The 12,008-nt window shown below is 47.0% G+C and overlaps 1 protein-coding gene across 6 annotated transcripts in view; it reads right to left on the bottom strand.

Annotated features, from left to right (window-relative positions):
* Positions 1-712: 712 nt before the first annotated feature.
* Positions 713-12,008, bottom strand: part of pde4ba (phosphodiesterase 4B, cAMP-specific a) — a 159,275-nt gene continuing 147,979 nt past the window's right edge. For 5 of the 6 annotated variants that reach the window (XM_048251448.1, XM_048251449.1, XM_048251450.1 and 2 more), the window contains 9 exons: positions 10,158-10,251; positions 6,448-6,629; positions 6,073-6,171; positions 5,773-5,937; positions 5,060-5,159; positions 4,783-4,937; positions 4,538-4,660; positions 4,026-4,208; positions 713-3,864 (listed from right to left, as the gene is read on the bottom strand). In XM_048251448.1, coding sequence (XP_048107405.1) covers positions 3,487-3,864; positions 4,026-4,208; positions 4,538-4,660; positions 4,783-4,937; positions 5,060-5,159; positions 5,773-5,937; positions 6,073-6,171; positions 6,448-6,629; positions 10,158-10,251 — 1,479 coding nt within the window. In that variant the 3' untranslated portion in view covers positions 713-3,486. Of the gene's footprint in view, positions 3,865-4,025; positions 4,209-4,537; positions 4,661-4,782; positions 4,938-5,059; positions 5,160-5,772; positions 5,938-6,072; positions 6,172-6,447; positions 6,630-10,157; positions 10,252-10,859; positions 11,202-12,008 lie in introns of those variants that run through there. The other variant, XM_048251452.1, reaches the window with a different exon arrangement.

Below are 12,008 nucleotides of genomic sequence, written 5' to 3'. Positions count from 1 at the left end.
ACACATTTGCGTGCTCAATGTGAGAAATTGTCTCTAACGATTTACTGCAATTTCCATAATATAATAATTTGGACAGACAGTGTCAACTGCATGTAAAATATTGAAAAGGTGCAGGATTTATATCACTCTTTCTGATTGGAGGATAAGATATGTTTTTGCATTCTTGGCGTGACTATGGCCATCTACCTGGCTCCTCATCATGATACAGTGCTTTGCAAAACTACTACTAGATAATCAAATTGTATATGATGAAAAGTGGCGGTTTGAGATGATGTCATGTTGATGTCATTTATTTTTTATTTTTAAAATAAAAATAATATTAGTTTAGTAATAATAGTAAGATTTTATATGTCATGGTTGCTGTATACAGTTTGTGGAGAGAGGATAGGACCCGATAGATCCCAATTCCTGAAATGAGGACGAAGGTGTAAAGTTACGTTACGTTTACGTTTACGTTTAAGCCATTTTAAGGCCAAGAAGGGATTTTGAAATACTATAGAGAAACAGAAAAGAGATTTAGGGGTGTAATAAATAGTTAGAATCCATCTTTAAGAATGTCATCAACTGCAATGATTTACTGATGATGTGACTACCAGTGAGTCTGAGACTGAGTTATAAGTCAGGACCAGGAGGCGATCAAAAAAACTGATCTGCCAAATCCCTGGTGTTGACACAAAAAGGCACAGAAATAAAGAGCCAAAGAGGAGGGATATATATATATTCATGCTTTCTTTTTTAATCACTTCATAGAAAAGTAGTTTCAGATTTTATTGAACACAATATACAATATTATACCATACATTGTGTGAAACACTGAATATCCACCTGCAACAATGCGGGATTTTAACAGACATAGAAAACCCTTCTGTCATGCAGATAGTGCTAACTCGGGCTAATCGTTTGGACACAACTTGGACCAAAAGATTGAACATAGATTGAACAACGTTATACTGACAATTTGAATTTCAAAACTGCTAACAAGTTTGGTCAGAAAAAATAGTTTCACATTAGCACAAATAATTACAGATAATCACATTTTTGTAATATATCAATTCACATTGGTGCTCTAGAAATAATGTGACATGCTGCCAATATGTCCCCTCAGTCTGACTGATGTGGAGCGTGTATATTTGAGGAGATTGCCTTTTTCATTTTCAACCTGTTTTCAACCGAAACTCTATCAGCAGTCTGCATTCAAAATGCGTTCTTGGACATGCTGGAATGCCAAGCAAGCCTGGGCACTTCAGCTTCCTGTCTTTGCCTAACACCGAGCCACTCTGCACAACACCACTACCTTGGCCAGCATTGTGCAATTCCAGCCTCTGGGTAACTAATGCCTTTAAATGCTGCTGATCGAAGCAGTCAGACATTGTGCGATATATTCATATAGATATATATATATATATATATTTATTTATATATAAAACAAAACAATATATTACCAAATAAAATAAAAAAAGAAATTGGACTCAAACTCTGAGTCCACTACACATGTAACACCACCACTCTCCGGTAATGCAAGTGCATATAAATTAAAATAGATTTACAATGAAACATCATTCTTATTTACAGCCTAGAATAATAAATATACTGTTATAAACAGCAACAGGACCGATGTGAGCTTGATTGACAAACCGGACAAAGTTGAAAAATACATGGGCTGATGATTCATATTGGGTTAAGTCTTTTACGCGAATACACACCCAAACAGGCAGACACACATGCACACTGTGCTGTACACGTCCACACACGTCCACACTCACTCTCACTCTGACACACTCATATACATACATATCGGTGACAATTCACTTACTTCTGTTTGAGTGAATTAGAGTTGGGTAGTTAAAGTACCATGGAGCATGAAAGCCACATCGAATTTGGATTGAATCATGACTTATTGTCACTGGGAATAAAAGACCTCAATGAGGTCCAAAAAGGAAAAAAAGGAAACTCCAGTATTGAACTCTAATCTCTCTTTGTTAACAGTAAACATATAAAAGTAAAATGAAACTAAATAGAATATTTCTTTAGCATTAAAGGTGATGGGGTTACTTACTTGATTTCAATTTCTAGATTAAAGCAAAGTGTGATCTGTAGTTTCATTTCAATGTCTTGGTCAGTCTAGTCCAGGGAAAGCATAAGCCAACACATGATAATGGCATGAGTAACAGAAGCTGTTATGAGAAGCTGTTATGCCTTTTTTTAGGCAATTTCCTTTTGATGGGAAGACAGCTGCCTGTTACCAAACAAAAAGTCTGCTCTGACAGTTAAGATTTGCTCGGAACCCTTTCATCTGGATGATGATAGAGGATTCTGAGTGGGGCAGCAGGACTTGAATCATAAAATTTCAGGGGAGGGAGGTTAGCATGTGTCTATTGTGTTAGACTAACAGGATGAGTATAAAATGGAGGAAAACTTTGAAGTGAAAATGACTTTGGCCTGACTGACGCTGAAGTGCAGATTACATGATTAGGCCTACCCCTCCCCAGCCTCCTGCCAGCTACTGATCTCTGCCAGTGTTTTTGTTGATTAAGGCTTTCCATGGTACTGGCTACTGGATCAATTGGGGATACTTTGGCAGTGTGTGCATTACACAACACTTCTGACAAATCAGATGTTTGGGGCCTTCATTTTGAACAGGCAATACGTCTGCTGACAGAGGTACTGAATTATACAGATCTCTACACAAACACAAGTATTGTGCACATATGAAAACACAAACAAAACAACAAAAAGGTGACAGAAAGTGCATGTTTCATGGGAAATTTTTGACTTTGACCGGTTGTTTGATGTTTGGATTATTCTTAATATTGCCTAATATCGTAGGAAGACACAGAGTTCTCTTTTTCTGCTGAAATACAAAACAATTCTACTCTGAAGCTGTTTTTCCTTAGAAAACAAAAACATTTCACATACATTTTTACTAAAGTGTGTTCAATAAATAAAAAAGACTCTTAAAAAGACAATAGTAAAAAAGGCACACAAAGTCTGTAGACAAATGGTACAGAAAAAAGTAAACAGTTTCTGTCTTTACAAATAACGTGTTTGTCAGTAGTTCATTTTGCTACCTCCTGACATCCCGTTCGCTTGATAAAAAGTCACTTGGTACAAAAAACATCCTTTCTTTCAGTAGTGTCAACACGTCTAACGCTTGTCTGAGTGAAAACAAACGTCATTTGGTTGGCCCCGATCCTTCATTTTCCCCAAGTCACCTGTCAATCAATCAGGTCCAAAATGTCTGCAGCATTTTTTTCCTGAGAGCTCTGTGGTCGTTCCCACAGAAACTGTCCATCTCTGGCTCCAAAAGCAAGTGCATGGAGGGGGTGTGACTCTCACCCCCACCAAAGGGGACTCAAATAGACGCCCCCCTTTTGGGCTTCTCAAAAAACATTGCCTTTATGCAAGATTTCCTTCCCTCTTGATAAAGGAAAACGTGAAAGACCCGTGTCGGCCATGTTTAAGTGACTGACAGGTAAAGAGCAGGTCCTATGTGTCCACGGGTGAGGCGTCATGCGTGACGATCTCAATGTGCGTGGTGGCCGGTTCCATGGGCTCCTCCCTTTCCTCCTCCTCCCCTTCCTCCTCCTCCTCATCCTCATCACCCTGACTCTGCTCATCCTTCTCTGTCCCCTCTGAGTCCTCCTCCTCCAGGGTCATCTCAAACTGAAACTTGTCCCCCGTGCCACCACCGACGCCCTGGCCCTCCTTGTCAGTCTCATAAGGGGGTGAGGGGCTCTGAGGGATCATGCTCTGGTACCAGTTCCTGTTGTCCTCCAAAGTGTCCAGGATGTCCTGTGCATCGGGGTGGACCAGGTCTGCCCACGTCTCCCACAGAGGGTGTACGATGTAGTCAATGAAGCCCACCTAAGCAAGCACACAGGAGAGCACAGTGTCAATAAAATGGCATTATCACCAAAGGTGTAGAAGGGTGCTCCTCTAATATAGTCCACACAAAGCTAACAAAGCTAATTGTTCATAACCAACTGCCATTGGAGTGGTGCTACTGAAGGCTACGGTATGCTAACCTGAGACTTCTCCACAGATGCCGTGTGCTTGTCACACATAGGGCTGATCTCCATGCCCCGCTCCCTCTCGCGGTCGCCCTGGTGGAAGAACTCGTCCATGATGCGGTCGGTCCACTGCCGATACAGCTCCAGGGACTTGGTGGGGTTGCTCAGGTCAGCACAGTGCACCATGTTCCGCAGGACCTATTCAGCGGAAAAAAAAGGTACAAGTGGTCGTTAGATGAGCTTTGATCTCAGAATGGGTTTCACATTCAACTTGTTTGGAGTGCCAAACTCTGTGGGAAATGGAAAATGCAGCGAGAGAGGAATGAGAGGTGGTAAAAGGGAGAGGTGGTAGACTGTGGTCATCACAGCAGGCAGTGATCCTAATGATCTCAGGCTGGTTCAGTGTTTCACAGAACATGAATTAGTTCAATTAGTGTAAGCAGAAGTGGAGAAACATCACGCTATCTGACAGTCGAGGTCTCTCCAACACATCCACACACACATGAAGAGGAGTAGGCGATGGTTACCTGTATCCTGTCAGTGTAGTTGTCGAGAAGCAGCACTCCAGAACTCGTCACTTTCTTGGTCTCCACCATGGTCTTCAGGTCTGCCAATAAGCTCATGTGCTTGGACATGTCTGTGGCCAGTACCTGAAAAAGAGCACAGGCCAATGTAAATAAGCAGCCTTGGAATTCTCTGATTCTAGAATGCTGTGTGTGGTGCGAGGCCGCAGGGGGCTAACGGACGCTGTCTCAGGCTCAGGAAGGCTCACCATGTCGATGACCATCTTCCTGAGGGACTGCCTCTGCTTCTTGGTGAGGTTCTGGAAGATGTCGCAATTGTCTTCCTGTAGCAGCTTAAAGCCCACGGCCAGATGATGGTTCTCCAGGACCGACTCATCATTGTACATGAGGGCCAGCTCAGAATCTGCAGATGATTACAGAAAAGGAAGTGAGCTCACTACAGCCATGATTCTGCCAGGACATTAAACCAACACGAGGGAATTGCCACGATGAAGAGAAGGTTATGGCGAGGGCATCCCGACTCACTTGTATTGATGAGGAACTGGTTGGACACTCCTGGATGGTCCACATCATGGATGGCAGCAGCGAAAATGGCAGCGAGGATCTCAAGGTCTGTGAAGACGGCCTGCGGAAGAACAAAACAAGGAGAGGCTTTTAACTTTAAAAAAAAAAACATTGTCTCGCCAAACAAATGCACTGACAGCAGAGAACTAATCCCAGGCTGTTGTCCTCCCAGCGGAGCCATTAGTATTCCCCTGGCCAAGCACAAGTGCTTTACGCAAACACTAATTAAGGCATGATTAATCGCCGGCCGAGAGGAAGGCCTTACTGGGAGAGAGGGAGAGAGGCACTTTGATGCTCCAAAATGGCAACTCGGGACTGCTGCTGTTAAATATGATGGATGGTGCTAGCTGTGTAAAATGAGCCACTGGGTTTGCTGTCTTACTCTTTACTGATAGTGCTTTGTAGGAACTAGGTGGCAAGACAAACAGTTTTCTATAAAAGCGGCATACAGTACATAGGGAAAACTGGGACATGTAAGAAAGGGAGTATTTATGTAGAGACTAACCCCTGAGAAAGTCTAGATATTGACCTGAGGATGGGTTTCATATGTTAGAGAGTTATGTGTTACATGTATTACAAATAGCCCAGTAGGACAGAGACAGCAGGCTGTTGTATGTGTGCCACATGTGTGTGTATGTGTGTCCATCTATGAGAAGTAGAGGGTTGGCCCTTACGTCTAACGCAGGCGTTGAGAGCAGGATGTGTGTGGACTGGGCCACGTCGGCGGCGTGCAGGCTGTTGTGGTAGGCCACGTCTGAATGGTAATGGTCCTCCAGCGTCATCATGTAGGCCACAAATGTGTCCGCCGGGATCTTGAATGTCTTCAGCAGATCCCTCTCCTGACACACACAAAAGGACGCCATTTAACAAAGGTCACAGACAGCCAAGGGAGCAATTCTCTACTCTGATACATACGGGAATCTGTCTGTGTATTTGATATTCCTTTCGTGTCGTATCTCAGGGCTGAAACTCACCTGGAAAATGGCGTACATGATGCAGGTGAGAGGCCGGTGGTGGGAGTATTCTGACACGGTGAAGATGTTCAATCCCCATTTATTTAGGTCTTCAAGTTCCTGGAGCAGGAAGAGAGAAACAGTTAATTTATGAATCAAATATCCCCCACAGACTCCACTGTCAACTTTCAAAGTTCTACCAACTTGTAAAACAAGTATTCTGTTAAAATACTGTATATCAAATTGCTCATCCCCCACATTCACAGTTATATAGTAAAGTTCAAGTGAAGTTGGAGGTGGTGATGCACACCTCCTCTTAGAAATCAATAAGGTATGAAACCGAAGCTGAGGCGAAGCCTGCAGCTGAGGCACTCTCGGTGTGAGTCAGTGGCGTACCTTGGCAAGCAAGTCCTCCTTGTCCGTCTTAACTCCAAAGCGGGCGATCACGGTGCAGTTGGAGAGGCTCGGTCCGTGGGACACCTTCTTCACACCACTGATCTGAGTCATCAGCTGCTGCTTCTTCTTCTTCTCCCGAGCCTTCGGCGTGGGTGAGGGGATCTCCACATCGTTCTGCTTGTCTGCGTCAGAGAAGGGTCGAGAGAGGGAGAAAAGAGAGGAGATCAGTCCCCTGCGTCTTCGTTACACCACGAAAGCTTCATGGTATATCGGCACGGCGCTAAGTATCGCAACTCATTACAGCCACGTCTCGCGAATGAGCACCACAGACCCCTATGAGGCTGGCTGTTCCGCAACACTGTTGGAAATCTGAAGGTAGCTGTTATTGTCCGTGGCCAACATCTTTCATGTTGGATAGACAAAAAAAGCAGACAGAACGAGAAAAAAAAAGAAAAACGGAGCCTGTATCATGTTTCCCGATGTCCAGCCTCTGTGCAGCTGTCGCGCAGCCCGGCAAGACAAAAGGCCTTTGTTTGAAATCGGGTGGCCAGGTCTCCTCTTTCCCCTAGTGACGTCAGTAGAGAGAGCTGCTGGCCCGCAGACCAGGCCCAGGTGTGCCTGGGGGGAGGGGGGTGGGTAGTGGGTGGGGACAGGATGGGGGTGGAGGGGTCCCACCTGCACCACTGACTACAAAAGAAGGGGGAGAGCTAGTGGGGAATAAATTAGGACTGAGCTCCATTTTAGTTTGATTTCGCTCCACCTCCATGCGAATGGATACCTTGCTCTCCTTCCCAACTTCCTGCCCCCTCTCTTCTTCCCCTCTGCCCCCCCACACACACTCTTGAAAAGGTCATTCCTCGGAGAGCACTGGACACCTACATTGCCGTCTTAGAGGGGGCCTTTCCATTCTGCGGAGCGCGACTCAGTGTCTCTGCTGCTCCAGTTTAAGGGTGGATGGAATTGCGTTTCTAATCTTCCGCTCGTCTCATATCCTCTTGCCCCGAGGGCCGGCGGTATCGTGCGCAGGAGCCTGGCTCCCAGTTCCGCTGACTGCCACAGCACAGCCATCCTTATTCAATTACCAGCGCACCAGCGCAGATAACGACCCCCCCTCTCTCTGCCTCTCCGCACCCGCGCTCGCTCTCGCTCAGCCTCCCCAGACTCTAATGGATTGTGAGTGATAAAATGCGGAGTAATGTCACATCCCCAACCTGGAGATGGGAATGGTAGGTGATTAGGTGTGGTGGAGTGGAGTGGGGTGGCGTGGGGTGGCGAGTTCATTCATTATGGTCATTATCTTGTGCTTTCAGTTCTTCATTATTCAGAAGACTGGCTCATCATGCCATTATCGCCAGTGATGTGATAAGGAGAGTAATCGCTACGTCTCTCTTTCTCTCTTGTCTGTTTGTCTGTCTCTGACTGCCACTCTGTCCAACTAATCAGGGGAAACACAACACCGTGAGCCGAGGCAGAGCCCATGTCTTTGTCAGAGCACAGTGGAGCTCCCCAACGCCTCCCTCACAAATCCAGATAAAACAGGAGGAATCCATCCGTTTCAATACCCCCCCCCCCCTCTCTCTCTTTCTCTCTCTCTATGTCTCTCTCTCCCTCTTTTTCCTTCTGGTCTCTCCTGGTTTTTTTCCTTCGCCGGTGTAGCGGTGGAGGCATGATGCGAGCATTCATGTGTGAGTTCCCATGGCATGTGTGGTGAGAGACAGCACTGCGGATGATTCACTGCGCTTGTGGGGGCAGCAGCCCCATCTCTCTCTCTCTCTCTCTCTATCTCTCTCTCTGTTTTTTGCTCTCTCGCTTCCCTTCTTCCTTTTCATCACCCCTCTTTTTTCCGCTCTCTCCCCACATCACATGTCTCCCCCACACCAGCACTTTTCTCTCATAAATAATGAAGCCACCTAAAGTGCTCTCCATATGGGCTGAGGGGAAATCCAGCTGCTACGACAGTTTGGAGGAGGTAGCAATGCACTGGGAGCACACACACACACACACACACACACACACACACACACACACACACACACACACACACAGTTTGGTGTGTAGGAGTGTGTTGGGGCGAGAGGCTCTGGCACTGGAGGGGGGCTTCGCTCTGGTCAAATGTGATCTCATTAACTGTGGCTCTGGCTCTCAGCTCGGCTGGGTGACCAAACCAGAGGGACAGTGTGGGCAACACACGTGAGCACAGGGGAGGAGCACAGGCTGAGTCCATCTGCCAGATGCACACACACTCTTAAACACACACACACGCAGATGCACACAAGCAAACACACTCCCATCCACGCCTGGAGGGAAGCTTAACAAAGCGCAGAGCGAGTCTAAAGGCTTGACCCCTAATGACCAGGCACAGGCTGTAATGGTCTATAGCTGATCATTAGGGCAGGTTCCTCCATGGCTGCCACTGCTGCCTGTTCCTGCATCATGCTCATTAAAAGCTTTTCCTCTAACGTGCTGTGTGGGTGTGCCCATGTGTGTACGTATGTGTGAAAGTACTCTATGCATTTCTTGTTTGTTTGTGCGTTTTTTGTGTGCGGGTTGGGTTGTGTTGTGTTGGTTGGATGTTGGGGATGTTTTCATGTGTCTCAGTGGGCAAATGTACTGAGTGAGTAAAGAACTGCATGTGTTTGTGAATGTTCCCGCATCTGCATGATCAAGCATGAGAGAAACGTATGGGGGTGGAAGTGTTGGGGGGGGAAGACTTTTTCTTAGTCAGGATGAAAACTGACAGGATGGGGGATGAGTCATAACAGCTGCTGGGATGAGGGGGTTCCATCGCTCCATGGCTCTGCAGTAGGATCCCCCCACCCCCCAGAATCAGCAGCAGCCTCCATCGCCATCTTCTAAGCTATGCAGCGGGGATTTCTCCCCTCCCTGAAACCACCGCAAACAAGACCAGCCCTCATTCCTTCACATCTGTGGTCTCCAGAACAATCCATGGCATGGCTTTCCACACATGACTTGTGTGTTAGTCAGTCTGTTTGTTTCTTTAGCCATCACTCTTGCTTTATCCTTTCTTCATCTCACTCCACCACCTGCCTACACATCTCTCTATCTAGCCTCCCTCCATCCATGTCCCTCCATTTCCAGCCCTGAGTCTGCTATTGTTCTCCACCAGCCTGGCGTTCCCTCTCTCCCTGATGGTGGCACCTCACAGGGCTGTACAGAGGCAGCTGAACGCCCACCAACCAACCGCCAAGCCCTGTCACCTGGCACCCAATGTGCACACCGCCTGATGTTCTCGTCGCCATTTTATCGACTCAAAACTTAAGAGCTGAGCTCCTCCAGCGCAGTTCCCAAACCTGGGCTACAGTGCAGATTGACACCGAGAAGACAGACAAAATGGAGCCCACTTGTTTTGCTGTAGCTTGAGCCCAGCGCTAGACCAAAAACGCAAAAGATCAGAGAACGCTTACCGGAGTCTGAGTTTCAGTATGTAAAATATGTAAAAGGTAGTCAGGTGTCTTTAAAGATGATCTGTATCTATGTGTATGTGTTTCCATATAACATTTACCTTCATACGTGTACATATTTGTCTGCATAGGATGGATGATCCTGGATGAGTGGGTGTTTCACAAGATGAACATCCGCATCATGTGCAAGCATGTGGAGTGATCTAGAGCGGGGTTGTCTAGCTGTGTTTGCACACATGTGTGTGTGTGTGTATGTATGTCTATATAGTAACAGCAAGCAGTGGTTACCTAGGAAGGTGTTGGAGATGAACTCAGACACCTGGTTGCCAGAACGGCTCATCTCGGACAGGTGCGTCAGCTCCCGGTTCAGCATTCTTTTGAACTGCGGAGAAACACATGAAGACAAACACATTAGACCTAATGCAGCAAAGCCCACATCTGAAGCATTCAGCAGACATCAGCAGGGGATCCCCACCAGTCATATCAGCTGCAACAGTCTGTCTGTTGCCCTCATTTTATTAAGAAGTAGTTCATTGTTTTTGTGTCAGCATACAATTGTATGAGCTTTTTTCATATAAATGATTCCAACACATTATATAGGTTGTATTAGCAAAGCCAGCTACCATATCTGGACATACGCAGTTAAAGGGGGTCAGCAATATTTACTGCGCATCATGTAATGCCATATGTTTGTAAACTGCAGAATTCTCTTCTTTCTGATTCTTTCTGAATCATACTGAATCTGAATCAAATACAGAATATTTCCATTTCTTGCAACAACACACCAAAACAACAAAAACAAATAAATAAATACAAGCATCACAATGCAACAGCTATTGGAGAATACCCCTGCGCCATTGCTGTGCCATAGACACAACGCTACGCCGACTTATTTCGGAAAAGCATTCGTCCATTTACCACAAACATGCAAGGGGGTCTGCTTGACCCCAGACCCCAATAAGCTCCTCTAACACACACTCAGATACACACCTTGATATAACCCCAGGACACCGAGAGAAGGTAGTTCGCCTCAGGCATTTTGGAGCTATGCGTAAGCCCACCCGACAGAAGCACTCTGGTCCTCCAGAAAGAGAGAAAACGGACGGAAATCAAAGGAAAAACGCGGCGGCCAGACGGAGAGAGAGAGAGAGGCAGACGATCGGGATTCCTCTTGTGCCCCAGTAAGAAGACAAAACAATCCCTTCTTCTCTCCTCTCGTTCTCCCCTCTGAGGCGGATCAGCGATGGAGGCTGCGGGCGAATGGACCGATCCGGTTTTGTCTGGCAACCCAGTGGCTGCAGCGGCACAGGCACACATGCACGCGCTCACACACTCTCTCCATTCTGCAGCTGAGGGGGCCCGGTGGGGCGGCTTGTTCGCAGGGTGGTTTCTGCCCACCGAGAGAGCACCCGTACTGGTTCTGAGCTAAGAGATCCGTGGAGCAGGGCTGCCTCTGCTGCGGCTGGAGCAGGAGCTTACTGATGAATTATGGATAGAGCGCCGATCGCAGAGCAGGGAGAGCGTGAGCAGGGGAGGGAGGGAGGGAGGAGAGCGAGAGAGTGAGAGAGGAAAAAAACAGAAGGCAGGGATGCTCATCTGGCTGGAAGGGGTCTTCCTCCTCTGGATTAGTGCCGCTTGGCTGCGCACTGCACTGCTGCAACTCTCGCTCTCTCTTTCTCTCTCTCTCTTTCTCTGTCTCTGCCTCTCAGAATCTCTCTCTTTTCAATTTGTTTCAATTCAACTTCCACTGTTATTCATATAGACTAATCCTCTCTCTCCCTCTCTCTCTCTAGGTTCTCAGCCTTAGCAACCTGTGCAACACACAAAAGCACATGATTTGACAGAAAATGGAGGGAGGGAGAGGGAGCCCCCAGCCTAGCTGCTCCTGTGAGAGACGAGGAGAGCGATGGAGAGACTTGGATAGGAGAGGTGGAAGAGGAAAAAAGAAGTGCCAACAGTAGGAGGGAGGAGGAGGAGGGGGAGGAGGGAGGAGGAGGGGGGGGAGGGGGGGGGAGGAGGAGGAGGAGGGGGAGGAGGAGGAGGAGGAGGAGGAGGAAGACTGGTTGGAGGATTAGGGATGGCCCTGAATTCTACTGCGCACTCTTACGCTCTGCAGATTCTCCTCCATCTTTATCCCAG

This window comes from Alosa alosa, chromosome 9, assembly GCF_017589495.1.
Source record: "Alosa alosa isolate M-15738 ecotype Scorff River chromosome 9, AALO_Geno_1.1, whole genome shotgun sequence".
Lineage (NCBI taxonomy): Eukaryota > Metazoa > Chordata > Actinopteri > Clupeiformes > Clupeidae > Alosa > Alosa alosa.
This window is presented reverse-complemented; position numbering and strand designations above follow the sequence as displayed.